The sequence below is a fragment of the Babylonia areolata genome, chromosome 31 (genome assembly GCF_041734735.1).
Source record: "Babylonia areolata isolate BAREFJ2019XMU chromosome 31, ASM4173473v1, whole genome shotgun sequence".
NCBI lineage: Eukaryota > Metazoa > Mollusca > Gastropoda > Neogastropoda > Buccinidae > Babylonia > Babylonia areolata.
The window spans coordinates 15684946-15700974 of NC_134906.1; the positions used below are offsets into that span (position 1 = coordinate 15684946).

The 16029-nt window shown below is 47.6% G+C and overlaps 1 protein-coding gene across 1 annotated transcript in view; it reads right to left on the reverse strand.

Moving 5' to 3' along the window:
* Nucleotides 1-16029, reverse strand: part of LOC143275821 (uncharacterized) — a 91039-nt gene that overhangs the window by 30322 nt on the left and 44688 nt on the right. The window contains exon 8 of the mRNA XM_076580099.1: nucleotides 10782-10839. Within this exon, the coding sequence (XP_076436214.1) occupies nucleotides 10782-10839 (58 nt within the window). The remainder of the gene's footprint in view (nucleotides 1-10781; nucleotides 10840-16029) is intronic.

Genomic DNA, 16029 nt, shown 5'->3' on the forward strand with positions numbered 1-16029 from the left:
TTACTCCACCTCCACCCCCCTCCTCCTCTTTCCTCCTCCTCTCTCTCTCCGCACGGGGATCAGCACACACACACACACACACACACACACACAGAGGCTGTGTTCAATCCACCAGAAGAGTCAGACAACTGGTAACCAGTCCTGTAACACAGACCACCAACCAACGTGACCACGTCACCCGCTGTCTGGCCCTTTGATGTCTTTCTCCCCGCAACCACTTCACGTGCACGTGCCGACGGCATGCATAGTAAGTAGCTGTAAAACCCCACTTGTCTCCTTTGATCTGGTAAGTCCGAGAGTCGACTGTTGTCTACCCCCCCACACCCCCCCTCCTCTTAACAAACCTCTCTCCTTCCCTCCTCCACCAATGGCGGTTGTTCACCCCACCCACCCCACCCCGGACCCACTTTGTACATCGCAATCTCTGCCATCCCGGCAAAAAAACAAAGATGGTGTTGTGTAACACCACATGGCGGACTCCAATCCACTTGTGTCTGTGAACGAAACACGTGCACCTGTGTTGTCCACCATTGCTATCTCCCCCAGAGAGAGAGAGAGAGAGAGAGATTCAACAAACGCAAACGGGTGTGGTGAGTGCAGGGAGAAGAGTAAGGGGGGAGGAAGAGGGAGGTCAGAGTGAATGAGGTGTGTGGGGAGGAGAGAGGGGGGGAGAGGGTGGCGGAGAGAGGGGGGTGGAGGGTGGGGGGCGAGGGTGGCGGAAGAGGGGGTGTCCCTACGTCCCTCCCCTGCCCTGCCACCAGTAGTCGTTATCTCTGGAGAACGCGGTGGTGTGTGTGTGTGTGTGTGTGTGTGTGTGTGTGTGTGCTGGACAAATAAATAAAATACTTAACCGCGTGAAGGCCCTTACGATGGGGTGCAGATGAACAATCATAAGCACGCTGTCAATCTATTCAATACAATAAGTTGTCGACCACAAGTTCAAGAAACGACAACAGATCGAAACTTGAATACTTTGTACAGGAAAACCGAAGCGTTCCTAACCGTTTGTTCGTGATTTCATGCGAGAAGCAGACTTAACCTTTAAAGGACTTCTCCATAATATTTCAACGGTATATATATATATATATATATATATATATATATATATATACACACACACACAAATACACATATATATAATAATTATATATATATATATATATATATATTTTATCTGGAATCAAAAGGGCAGCTTAAAACATAATATACCTCATCGTTTTGCACATTATTACATAATTTGCAAATTAAATCCTCTTCAGTGCGGTATCCGTAGTTGTAACAGTGCATAGAAATTTCAGGCTCCCAGTCTGTGAGAGGCAGAGAGACAGATGAAGGGAAAATGCATTCCTGTTCCTGTCCAGCAAAACTGTATGTAGGATCCATTTTATTCCAGTTATTTTGAAACCATCGGATCCTATGCTTTCTGCCAAACGTCTGCTGATTCACACATTACATTAAAACTAATTGATGCTTATCTTCCAGCTCTTAAGAGTTCTGCTCTCTTTGGCAATCAATCCTCAAATTAAACAGAAGAAACTGGAAGCTGACTTTAGCAAAGTTGTATTATTTGCACTCTTAAGTTGATCACACACCATTAAATGCTGCTCAAAAAAAGAAACACTGATGTCAATAACCGTCATCAGTATACAGCTAGAAAATATACCTGTCTTCAGCAAAACAAAATGTCATGGTTTTTTTGGCAGCTGAACGATTTTCATCGCAAAACCTTGACCCTCTTTTCATTTTCCCATCAGAAAACACACACCTTTCGTCCGCTCACTTTGCTTTAAAGTTCTACTCCTAGTTGTGCTCAGTTACCTCGCCATTTCGAGTCAGGTCATTGTGTAGCCATCGTCTGCAACAAGGCAGCGAATCCCCCCCCCCCCCCCCCCCCCCCGCTGGAATATGGCGACAACTGAGCGATGGTTGTTCCCATGGCGTGGCCGTGCCTTGCAGCCACTATGGCCGACCCAATCTCTGGACGTCCAGTTTTCAATTACTCGCTTCACTGGCCCCGCTGTCTGGCTCCCGGGCACGTTCAGTGGTGACTGAGCTTCGTGTCTGGCTTGACTGTGGTCAGTGTGTGTCCAAACCTCGGCCCGCAAGGCATGCTGGATGTATGGAGGGTTACACCACCCTGCCGCTTTATGTCAGCCCCAAACACGGCAAGGGACTTGTGCTCATCGCTGTGGATTCTGCTAGTGCAAATATTGGCACAGCTTTCTATCTGGGCTTTGGAGACATTTTCACGCTGCTTTCTAAACCTGGGGCGCTATGTGGATTCAACCGTTCGTCCATGGGTGTGACGGCGATGCCGAAACAACAGATGGGAGGCTTGGCTCGTTTTTAGTAAGTTGTCCTTCACGGCCACATGATGTGATACGGGCCATCAGGCCATCAGATAACGTCCCTGAGCGGACTACGCACACATAAACAAACAGCACGTGAAAAGGTTAGGGTTTTAAATGGCGGTTGACGTGTCACTTAGGTCAGATAGCTTTCCGTGATACAGCGGTCACTGGCCAGGTCCCCATTCAGTGGTAAGATATCGCCTTCAAGGCTCCCGCAGCATCGTCACATTATTCATTTCCACACTTCTACCTTGCTGGAATTCTTAACATCTCTCATAATGCCCCTCCCACGCACACGCACACCGAAGGATACTTCACTCTCTCCGTTTTTCAATTCATCCACACAACATTCTTTACATAAAGTTCGCAGACACAATACGTGTACACACACATCTCTCTCTCTCTCTCTCTCTCTCTCTCTCTCTCTCTCTATCTCACACACACAATCTGGTCTGTCTGTCTTCAGGCATCATGTCTTTAACTATACTTCGGTATGGTCCGTACATGGAACGTGATGATTTATTAACATTTTTATACTGCCAGAGCCTAAAATTAAAGCTATTTAGGCAGTAACTGACTTGCATGCTATTTAAAAAAGGATCATTATATACATGAACTAAATATGAGATTGCCTGGCAATGAAAATAAAGAACAAGAAAAATACAAAAGATCCGATACTGAAACATACATGTTAGTTACTAAGAACACCATAAAACAAGTCACAATAAGATACAGCATCACATACACTAGATTTGCTACAAATAAACCAAACGGGGGCACTGCATAAAAACCTGTACCCAAGACAAAAGTTGGCAGGGATAAGTAAACCATAAATATGATTATTAAAAAAAATTACAGTAAGATTACCATATGAATTACAGGAGCAAAAATATCTGTATGTGTACAGCCCAATGCAGTGAATAAAATGTCACTTTGTGGAAAAAAAAAAGAAAAAGAAAAAAGACATCGGAGCCAGAGTCAAGTGGATAAAATTTGACCCATTATATAAAACATTAAGACAAGACTAAATGTACAATTACAATGTACGAGCATTCGAATCACACATTATATATGTTAATGCAGATTTAAGGAAAAAGCAATGTAGGCTTATACTACAACCATTATGAACACAAGAGGTAGACCAGAATACCGTCGCACCATCGCCCCAGCATCCCTAACGGCTCTAAGAGCAATGGAGGGGCGCCATCCAGGCCATTGGTAGCACCTTACAACTGAAAAGTTAATAGCATGCATAATCAATAGATACATAAAAAGTATTAAATTACACAAAGTTAAAAGAGGCATCCGGGCATTAATGTACGAATCAAATGTACGCATTTATATGGGAAAATATACTAAGTAGACTTACTTTATCTCAATAAATAACTTAACAATACTACCACCACCAACACCATCATCACCACCATTACCATCGCCATCATCACAAATACAATAATATTATTTACTATAATTTAAAATGAAGATTAAACAAGGAAAACATATAAACCAGAAAATCTCCCAACACTCCCCAGGAAACAAGTCAAAACGAAAACCAAGGTCACACCAGGAGCGAACACACTAACAAAACGTCCCCGAACGCAAACTGATGGAGGCAATGAATATACATACAAGACGTATTTTGGTTATACACTCACCACCCCCACCCGCCCCAAAACGCCCCGCCAAAAAATTCAATCCCAACACAGCCCCGAAACCCGCCCTGGCCCAAGGAAAACAGAACTATTTTCAATACAGCTGTCTAAACCAGATGGCCAATACTGCTTCGAAGCAGTTCCCGGAGGAAAACTCCCACGACTCTCCAGCCTAGTACTGGGTGCCTAGTTAAAAGGCTCTGTCTGTTCAAAAGAATGCTATACTTCCTGGGCAGTGCTTGTAAAACAGGCATCTGGCCTATAACAGAGTTACATGCGATAATATGAGTAAAAGTAAGTAGTTGACCACAACTGCAGCTTTGTAGTGTAAATCTGGTTTTAAAGGTTTTTGCTCTCAGACGGTAAACTAGTGGTAAAAGTTCTTAAGAAAGCTTAGGAAATGTTCCCTTTCTACTGATGTCAGTTTCAACCCAATCCTTCTCTTCTGCTGACTTTCTATACTGATCTTTCCAGAATTCCATGGTGAGTAGCTTCAGTTTAGCAGTGGCCTCACTAACTGTCAGGCCAATGTCATTTGTTACACTGGGAAGATTGGCACTGGCTTTAGCTGCTCTACCTGCACTTTCATTACCACATATGCCTGTGTGACTTGGGATCCACTACATGGACACTTTACAGTTGCGACAGCTCAGCTGATGAATGATAGTATGTATTTCTATTACAATGTCTTTTCGATTTTTCTTTGGGCAATACAGAGACTGGAGAGCTGATCTTGAGTCAGTTAGAATAACAACGTCAGACAGAGCATGTGGAAAATCAGCTATGAATGAAAGAGCCATCAAAACGGCATACAATTCTGCAGAAAAAATCGATACATCGTCGTTGAGACGAAACTGTTTTGTTACATTAATGCCTGGAATGTAAAATGCACACCCGACACGTGCATCTTCAAGCTTTGAGCTATCGGTATAAATATTAAGTGATTGAAAGAATTGTGTACATATTTTTGTCAGAGCAACTGCTCCAAGTAAGACAGGATTTGAATTTTTGGAGAAGGAACCAAGATCCCAACTAATCGTAGCTTTTTCCATAAGCCACGGTGGGAATGTATAGTTTTGGACAGGTACAATTTGTTGTCTACAAAATTTAGCTTTTTGACATAGTTCCCTAGTAAAGTTTCCAACAGACTATGTCTGAGCATCAATCCTGGGTGTTTTTTTCCTACTTGATAGTGCTGGATCATATCCGTTATCAAAATCGATATCTACTTCTTGGTTGGTGGAATTATCGACCATGTTTGCTCTCATACTGTACTGAGTAACTCTAAGTTTTCTGCTAAGTTGCAAGTTACCAGAAACTATTATTCGTGAATCTGGACCCTCCCACATGGAATGGTGGGCATTAAAATCCCCCATTATGAGCCAACTGCCCGTACCCAGATTTGTAAGCCACTGTATGTCCTCTGGTTTAGAGCACCCTGAAGGGAAATACACATTGACTATTTTAAGGGTGTCTTTATTGCCCAGACTGGTTTCACATGCGTCTGCTGGAATTTTAGCAGGGAGGCTCAAAGGGGAAGCTTGTAATGTTTTTTCTTATGTAGGTTGCTGTTCTTACTTTACCATGTTCTATGTTATAGAATGGGGGGAAATAATAGCCCTGAATGATAGGAAGATTTCCTCTTGGAACACTCAGGGATTGCAAACATATTATAGTTGGCATTTGCTGAAAAGAGTGCAAATACTGACTGAATTGATCGAAGGTTGTCTTAATATTTCGGCAATTCCACTGTAATACAGTGATTTTCATTGCTGATGGAGTATTAATTGGGTGAGGGTCCATAGGAAATTTTGAGTATGTTTGTGTGAACAATACCACCAGGATCAGATAATGTAGTTTGACACTGTAAGCATATGATACCTTAACCATGCTTACCCACAGGTGTCAGTCCTATTATGTTCATCACGGCAGTTTGTAGCTCTCCGACATTTGGGGAGGGTTTCTGATGTTCTGTGTAACTTACTCAGGGCTAACTGGATGAGAGCCTCCAAAAAAGCCCCAGATTCCCTGAGAGCAGTCTTTCTGAGGCCGTCAATAACACAGTAGGCCATTTTTGTTACGGGGTCGTTGTCCTTGTTTTTGTTGTGGTGAACAATAGTTTCAACAGTTTTGAGTTGGGCTTTTCTTTCTTCCTGTATTTCTCGGACTTGTTTTGATAGACTGGAGATCTGTTCGTGTGTATCGTGGGCTTCCTTCTGTAGTTTTTTGTCCATCTCTATGAGGCGAGTGTTGAAGAGCTGGCTCATGCTTTTTAGCGTAGAAATGACCTCTTCTAGTTCCCCATGTACTTGTGGCTGGTTGACGGAGCTGACTGCTTCTGAAGAAACAGGCTTCATTGGTGGCCCATTGTTGCTTGAAGCTTGAGATTGCTGCTGTTCCTGCTTTCTCTGGGTCGAGAGGAGACCAGTTGCTGCAGTCTGTGACATCTTGTTAGTCTTGGTGCCTGTGGGATGTTTCCACGCAGTTTTTAACTGGTGTCGTAGGTCTTGTGGCCTGCAGTGAGGTGTCCCAGACAGAGACTATCTCTCGAAAATCGGTGGTGTATCTGGAACCCTTCACTACTTCAGCAAAGTTTATGTCAGATCTACGTGGATCTGTTGGTGTGGAGAATCTTGGTCGAAAGAGCTGTGCACTGGTTATTTTCTGGGGCTGCACTTGGAAATCATCTTCACGCCTTTGTGCCTTCACTTCTTTGAGAGCCACCCCTAGGGGCATGAAGTGAGTGGCTTTTAGTTCCTGGGCTTTACTCAGCTGCCTTCTCATTGGGCAGCTAGGTAATGCGTCGGAATGACCACTGGCCTTGCAGTTCACACAATACCACTTTGCTCGGTCTGTTCTGGGGCATTCTTTCACCCCGTGAGGATGGGCTTTGAAACAACCTCTGGGGCAGCGGGCTGTCTTTGTACATTCTTTGGCAAGGTGATCCAGTTTCTGACACTTCATGCAGCGTCTGACCTGTTTCCTGAAGGGGTCTACACGGGAGTACTGTGTGCCAACTTTGATCTCTGACGGCAGATGTTTTGCTAGAAAGGTGATTTTGACAGCGTTACTTCAGACTTGGTCTTGTCCATTTTCGGGTTTGAGATGAAGTCTGTTGATACTTTTTGATTCCGACGTTAGATCTGTTCTCCTCAATCAGCTGACGGATCATATCCTCGCTCCACTCCTTGTTGATAGGGCGTATGACCCCTTCTGTTGTGGCCTCTGGTGTTGCTGCTTTGATGTTATTTCTCCTTCGTAAGTTCGTAGCGTTGTCATCTGTGCTATGTGCTGTTGCTGGTTGAAAGTTCTGCACTCGATCATCCACTGGTTTGGATGCCTACATTTTCTTTGGCTGGAAATTTTTCCGCATCGGTTGGCTTGATGGCCCCATACAGAATTTGTGGCCGCGCCGTATTTGGCGTAGTTGTCTGAGCCTGTACCAAGGTCTTCTATGAGGACAGGAAATTTAAATACTGTTCGGCTTCTGTTCATGGTAGGAATATTTTTTCTTTCAGGAACGCTGCGTTTCTTTTTCTTGTTGACAGCATGCCAGTTATCGCCGTCTTCAGTAGTTACTGCATTCTTCGCCAGTAGTGAAAAATGCATCTTTGTTCCCGTCTTGTTGGAAAGGGTCAGCATTCTTTTCTTCATTTTCTTTTAAGTCGGGGTGTTTCTCACTAACGTAAGGTCTGGACGTATCACTATTGGCAGTACGGTTTCTTTTATCAAGACTGGTATCATTGGTTTCAGAGCTTTCCGAGAGTTTTCGTTTCAGATCATTTCTGGACTTACTTAGTTCGTTCAGGCCGGTTGAGATGACAGTACTTTGTTCTGTGACCATTTCTTCCCAAGAGCCTGGAACTGTAGTATCTCTATCAGCAGGTGTTGATTCAGTCTGTGCATTACTGTTGATATCTGTGGTGGTGTCCATAACTGGACACAGCGATGAAGAAATTGTCCCAGATAGACTGTCCTTCAGCCAGCAGTACTGTCGAAAGTTGAAATAAACACTGGCTCTGTTCAAAAACTCTAAGATTTCATTAGTCCCAAAGGCGTGAGCACTGCTTATCAGAGCAGCGCAGAAATGCATCTTCACTCGACCACTGTCAGCAGTGAACTGTGATGGAACGTTTCCGCGGATGTAACCGCTAAGGAAAACCTGTGCCGGTCTTGTTTTGTGGTGTAGCGTATATGGATTTGTCCGAACGCAGTGACGCTTCTTTGAGCTACTGAAACTGAAACTGTCTGTCTGTCATTGCTTTCCATCACAAGTTCTTTAGTATAATGAATCTCAGTCAAATAAGGAATGATTATAAAAAGGTCAGCTTTCCAACAACACGGCCATCCCACCACCCCACGACTTTCGACACGCACGTTTACCCGTCGTTTGTGGGTTTTTTCTCTCGTCTCTCTCTCTCTTTCTTTCCCGCTGCAATCATTAAGTACAGCGACCTACCAATTACACAACTCAGCGTTATATCACCCTCCTCTCACTGACATTAAAATTCATCAACACGATACAAATCGACACTTGGCGCGCGAAAGTGAATCAACCCCCACCATCACCACAAACTACGTTGCTACCTCCTCTCTCCCCTGTCCCACAGTCTTTGTTCAAACAAAGGTCACGCTTCATGGAAAGGGCCAAGCCCATTCGATTAATCATCGCGAGTCTCCTTCTCTCTTGGTCTCTCACCAGTCAGTCCACTCAGGGTCCCCAGGTAAACAAACTTCAGCACCACATACACTGGGGGAAAGCCCTCAAACGCCAATCACCCACTTGCAAACAATGGGAGAACAGTTTAACGACCATTTAGCTTTCGCTTGCCATAAACATCGTATGCGATATTTACCCGGCCCGAATTTCACAAAACATAAAATTGCGCCAATACAGCTTGACTAGCGTAGTACCGTGTCTATCGCTTGGAAACGTGGTTTGCAGCTACCGGGGTGGGAACAGCAAACTGGGTCCGTCAGGCAAATGAACGTCAGTTAACCCACACACCGTTTGTCTGGTCACCCTCTTTCCGGGGAACACAAACTTCCAGTGGAATATGTCAGACCTATGTTAGTGTTTGCTTTACTAAAATGTGTCAAAATTCGTTCAATGTTTTCACTGGCAAAGTTTTTCACACACACACACACTCACACACACACACACACACACACACACACACGTCCATAGCCTCCATCGGCATGAAGTAGCGTGGAATGGCTCAGAACGAGTGTCGGATACATGAGAGAAAGGGGTGGATCAGCTACTGCTGCCGTCGACAAACTGGTGGCAGAGTATATGGGAAGCGTCTGGGTTTGTTCCAATGTACCTTTTATTTACCTGTGTGCTAGCTGAATTGGTAGCGTAAGCAGCATTGGCTTGAAGTTATGTACCTTGTGTGTGGAGAGAGTTACCACTCTTTACTATTGTTAATTATTGGTGGCAGAGTATGTTTAGCCCAGCCGGTAGAGGTCCCGGTAATTACAACAGTCCTGTCAGCAAGTCATGGGAGGGAAGCAAGTGGGAGTCACGAACTTGTAAAGTCTGTAAGTCCGTGGTGGTGTGTAGTGTGAAGGGCAACAGTAACGTCTGTCTCGAGTAATAGAACCGGCAACCAGGACTGAAGTGAGGTGAAAATCTAATTCCCTCTGTGTGTGTGTGTGTGTGTGTGTGTGTGTGTGTGTGTGTGAATCTTAAACAGGTGGGGGTGGAGCACAGGCGGACAGAGAGAAGATGGGATATACGAAGAAGGGGAAGAGAGAGAGAGAGAGAGAGAGAGAGAGAGAGACAGACAGACAGACAGACAGGCAGACAAACACAGAGAGACAGACACAGAGAGAGAAAGATAGAACCAGAGAGAAACGGAAAGGTGGGAGGTAGCTGCAGACAAAAATCTGGCACACCACATGTGATCAGACCAAAGTGACAAGACGGGTGAAACGTGAGGACAGACAACACAGACTGACACACGACACGCGGACACACCAGGCTGACAACAAACACAGACTGACACACGACACGCGGACACACCAGGCTGACAACAAACACAGACTGACACACGACACGCGGACACACCAGGCTGACAACAAACACAGACTGACACACGACACGCGGACACACCAGGCTGACAATACAGACTGACACACGACACGCGGACACACCAGGCTGACAATACAGGCTGACACACGACACGCGGACACACCAGGCTGACAATACAGGCTGACACACGACACGCGGACACACCAGGCTGACAATACAGGCTGACACACGACACGCGGACACACCAGGCTGACAATACAGGCTGACACACGACACGCGGACACACCAGGCTGACAACAAATACAGACTGACACACGACACGCGGACACACCAGGCTGACAATACAGGCTGACACACGACACGCGGACACACCAGGCTGACAATACAGGCTGACACACGACACGCGGACACACCAGGCTGACAATACAGACTGACACACGACACGCGGACACACCAGGCTGACAATACAGGCTGACACACGACACGCGGACACACCAGGCTGACAACAAATACAGACTGACACACGACACCCGGACACACCAGGCTGACAATACAGGCTGACACACGACAGATGAACAGGCCAAAGACTGACACACGACAGGTGAAACGACCGAACTGACGTTGAAAGACAGGTGAAACGTGCATGGCTGACAACTCAGGCAACCAGACGAAAGCTGACCAGACCAAACACACGGACGGACTTACTAAACAGACACAGCAGTTGAACAAACACAATCTCACCTTATTGTTGAGGATGCCCTTCACGCCAAACGACATACAGCCCAGGAACTCGCTGCACCTGCAATCCGCAACACACCTTTCAGTCCTCCCCTCACCACCACCAACTTTCCCACCCCCTGCACACCGTGCTGTTCTTCCTCCATCCCCACCCACACCCCTCACCCACAGGCTGTCTGCTGTTTTCTGTACACTCCGTAAAACGTGCTCATGTCGGGCCCTCAACGTCGGCCCCTGCCTAATGTTCCCACCAAGAATCGTTTCGTTCTGGACCGTTCTGCTCAGCTGGGGTCCGTGCGTGGCCACTGCGCTATCCTCTTCCACATCGTCGTCGTTGCCATTAGTGTCATCAGCGTTATCACAGAACAGCAGCCTACTATGGAGCTCAAAACTGGTAGGACCTTCATCGTGAGTGTCATTGTTTTCGCAGTTATCACAGTCATTATCACAGGGTTGGTGACGGCGGAGCCAAACTCCACTTCCTTGTGGCCTGGGAGTCCGGGAAATGTGTAATCCTGACAGCCGTCCGGGGAGATGTGTGGGGCAAGGTGTCGCTTCCACACCTTCACCTTCATCCCCTCCCAGGGAGGGGGAGGGGGGGAGGAGGGGTAAGCAAGACTTCTCGGACCGATTGTCTCCAGTTTTTCTCTTCCACCTTTTAGGACTTTTGGGTCTTCTGGGCCGAGAAGGTTCACCCCGTCTTTTCCGGTCAGCTGAAGGTGTCAGAGCCAAGTTCTTGCCCCAAAACGCGGAGTTCACTGCACGAGTTAAGTGTGCCGAGCCCCAGAGCACAGGGTGAGGACAGGGCACTGTGCTCAGTTCGTCCTCATCATCACCAGTCAGGGTCACGTTGCCACTGTCGCTGGAAGACATCAAGTCCTCGGCACCGTGTGACTGTCCTGCTGCACACGTCTCCTCCAGTGCCGGGCTGTGCACAGCGAAACTGGGCAGCACGGACGTCAACAGATACTCCGGTCTCACTTCCTTGCAGGCCTTGCCGCTCACACCCTCCACCAGAGGCTCGTTCTCAGCACCCTCCCCGCCAACAGGTGCCCGGGGAGAACCCAAGGAGGTGTCAGCAGGTCTGGTACCGGCCTTGTCTCTGCTGAGTGCAGCTGTGTGGTCACAGTCTGGGCAGGAACATCTCCACTGGCTGTCCAGGGCTTGCAGTTCCTTGAAGCTCTTCAGCTGGGAACCTGGCAGTCTGGGCAGATGCCGCTGGACTTTCTTCAGCACTTTCACCAACTTGGGCTGGCGCATGGTGCTGGATGGGGGGAGGGTCAGGGGAGTATTGAAGGATACTTCACCCAGTGCCTTCTTCCTCTTTCGTGCGTACATGACAGGGATGGTGGGTCGAATAAAGCACTGTTTCCCTTCCAGTTTGGGTCCATCTAGACAGGAGGGAGGGCGGCTTGAGATCAGCAAGTCAGCCAGGTCTTTGAAAGTGATAGGCTACAGCTTCTGTTGATGTGGATATCTTGCTGTGTTCTTCACTGCACATCTAACACTGCTGACCTTCACTGACTGGTGCAACCACAACCACCAACACAACACGCAGACTGCACCTCCTGTTTTCACTTTCTTCATTCACACACTTCTTTTCAAGCCCACAGTCCTTCAAAGCTGTAGCAATGACAGTTCCGCAAGTGTCAAAACAAAAGAGCATCGCACCCACCCCTAACTTACTCAGCACCAGGCAGCTGTAAACACATACAGGTTGGAACACACTCAGAACAATCGATGGCAATCCAGGCGTGCGTTTCCGTGTGCAGTCAATTGACTGAACGCATTGACAGTCCTTCAGTGTATCAACTTCTTCAACGATGTAGAGAAAAATATTAATAGTCCACACACTTGACGGAGCAGGAAGCACTCACAATAGATTGGACAGAGCCAAGAGCGATCCACTCCACACAATTCCCTCTCAGCACTTCGGCAGCGTCTGTCAGGGCCCGCCTGCCGATGCTCTGACCTCTCCAAGCCGTGGGGATGGCGTTGAATAATGGAGAATAAAGCGGCAGAAAGCTCCGCCCCCAACCCCCATCACTCAACCCCCCTCTCCCCCTCACCGCGCGTCAGCCGACCCGACAACAGGTGTGGGTCTCGTGAGGAAGAAGAGTGGCAGCCAATCAACGACGGCGGTTGGTCAAAGGGCTTTCCAAGCCCCGCCCGCCTCTCGCGACGTGCACGCGCCGTTCTCACGGCTTGGCATAACACGGCGTATTCCTTTTGCGTCTGTTTTGTCTGTTGTTCAAACAGAGCTGCAATGACCAACACTGAGCTCAATGACCTAAAGATATCTACAGATCTGCTACTATGGCGGTTACTTTTTTTTTTCAATTGTCGGATTTCTGTGTAGGAGCACTAACAAAATCAGTCAAACGGCATAACCACCGAACCAGCCTCAGGCCCCGACAAAGGGAGACGAATCCCCCCCCCCCCCCCAGGGAAACTCCCCTCCAAGCCCACCTCCACAGAGGCAGTTACCACACCACGTCCAATCAAGTGTGGTCCCAATCCTCCACGACAAGCAATTTGTCCTGGATGTGTGCAAAGTGGATCTGATCGGCCAGGTTAAAAACCCCGATTAGTTGGGCACAGATCTATCAAGAAACTGAAATCTATCAAGTCATCGGCTGATCCGTACCACTGGGGTTAATGGGGCCTCGTCTGGCTGGTCAGAGCAAGTGCTTTTCTACACTGATCACTCAGGTGGACTGATGTCTGACACACTCAGCTAGGCAGGAACGCCTCCAATCATAGTTATATTTGACTTGATTCCGCATCAGTAACATTCATCCCCAAAGTTTTCAAGTCCTCACACACAATGACAAAGCTCTGCTGAAGTCGTGACGACATCCCGTTGTCGGCTTCACCCGCCCGACTGGAGTGATGGTGGCCTGATTCACTCCCCTTCCGTGTGGCCGTTCTCTTTGTTCCCGGCACTGCTCCGTCCTACCACTCGTGGTCAATCATCAAAGACTGGTGGCTGTGGCGCAGTGTGCAGTGTCGGCCAGCACTGATCGAACGGTGCAGCTCAGTGGTCTCTGTGCAGTCATGGCTGGCCAACAGTGACAGCGCAAAAAGAGCGAAAAGGCCATCGTTACGTCCCTGTTCCCCTTCCCCACAAACGCTTGACGCACACAAAGCCGTGGGTATATGCTAGTCTTTGTGGTGATAAAACTTGTTGCAGCATGTATCACTGACAAACACATACTCGCGCACGCACACACACAATCAAACAAATGGACTACAGCTCAATTTCACAAAGACATCAGTTGTGACCGGGTGTGATAAACAAGCCCTGCACCCCCCCCCCCCCCCCTCCCCTTGCCGCTTTCTTTCCCACAGAGGGTGCAGGAAAGGCGCAGTTATCTTTCTTGTTTTTTCTCCTGTTTCTCGTGAGTATTATACGTTCACCAGTACAGTCACGTAAGATTTTTTCCAAATGTCTCATTTAAAGAGGGAAATTCCTGCCTCTGGAACACAAAAAACTCCGAAACTCCATCCATCAATCAATCAACTGATCAATCATTAAACCAACGAGTCAAGTCACTGATGAAGATTATTCCCTTCCCCCATCCTCGTTTTATTTGACTTGAAGCGCAGTCGATCGACCTGGTGGCGAAAAGCCTCTTTCAGTAAAGTTGTTCATGGCTTGGGTTTCTTTGTTCAATGAAGTTTGCGTTGTTTGAATGGGCGAATCGTGGCTGTCTGCCTGGTGGTATATGGTGGACAGTCTCCCCGTCTGCCACCTTATCGCATTGCCTAGCAAATGTGGTATAGCATATATGGATTTGTCCGAACGCAGTGACGCCTCCTTGAGAAACAAACTGAAAGTGGCTGGCGTTCCTATGGAGAACCCTGGGTGTGCGCGGTGGGGCGAAGTCCTGGCTGGTTTATTTCTTGGAGTTGAGTTTGAATACCTACTGGATTTCGCCATTACGGTTCTGGGCTTAGGTCTTGGGTTTTTGGGTTTTTTTCTTCTAATTTCTAACTTTCCTTCCTTATATTCCGGAATCTCAGAACTGGAAGGTTCGGTTTCGTCTCCAGTTGTCTTGTTTCGCGTCCTTGGTACTGTTGGTGACAAGCTTCCGTAATGAAAGTTCACTTCCTCCAGTCCCCGACTCAGTCTGGACTACCGTTCGAAGGTCTCACATCACTTACAGCTCCACTCCTGAAAGCCTACATCAGCTACAGTATTTGTCTGCATGTACTTCACTCAGAACAGGTATCTGCCTAAAAGCCACACACACTATGTTGGCACAAACCTTGTTATGTGTGCTATTGCATGCCCATCAAAGTACAGCTTGTGTGTGTGTGTGTGGGGGGGGGGGGGGGGGGGGGGGGGGGGGGGGGGGGGAGGTCCACTCTCCAAGTGGAAAAGGTATGCCTTGGCTATGCCATGCAAGTGCTTTGGTTCACAAATCATTTTTTTCCCATCGCTCCGGGTTAGCGTCGTGTTTTTTTTGTTTTGTTTTGTTTCTTTTTTTGTATTTTTTGTTTTTTATTTGGGCAACCTATTGTATTGGGGTGGGGAGAGGGAGAGGGCACAAAGGGGTCGGGGTGGGAAGGGTGAGGAGAGCAAACGCTGGGTGGGTCCTGTGTCCTAGCCCGGTGGCAGGCACGCGAACTGGTCCCAAGATGGCTTCAGGCGTTATCCATCATCCAGCGGTGGTCTTTAGTGGACAATGACTTTCTTCGCCTTTCGATTTTGTCCTTCTCGCCCTTTTTCCTCCCTTTGTTCTCCTGCCCCCTCCGCCCCAAGTGTCCACCCGCTGTGTGCTGACCGTACACGACAGTCGTTCAACTTTACCTTCCTCCTCTCCCTGCCCCGGTCTTTCTGTTCTAATCTCCATCCACACCTTGTTCTGTTCTGTTCTGGTCTCCATCCACACCTTGTTCTGTTCTGTTCTTGTCTCCTTGTCTCCACCCACACCTTGTTCTGTTCTGTTCTGTTTTTGTCTCCACCCACACCCTGTTCTGTCCTTGTCTCCACCCACACCTTGTTCTGTTCTGTTCTTGTCTCCACCCACACCCTGTTCTGTTCTTGTCTCCACCCACACCTTGTTCTGTTCTATTCTTGTCTCCACCCACACCTTGTTCTGTTCTGTTCTTGTCTCCACCCACACCTTGTTCTGTTCTTGTCTCCACCCACACCTTGTTCTGTTCTGTTCTTGTCTCCACCCACACCCTGTTCTGTTCTTGTCTCCACCCACACCTTGTTCTGTTCTTGTCTCCACCCACACCA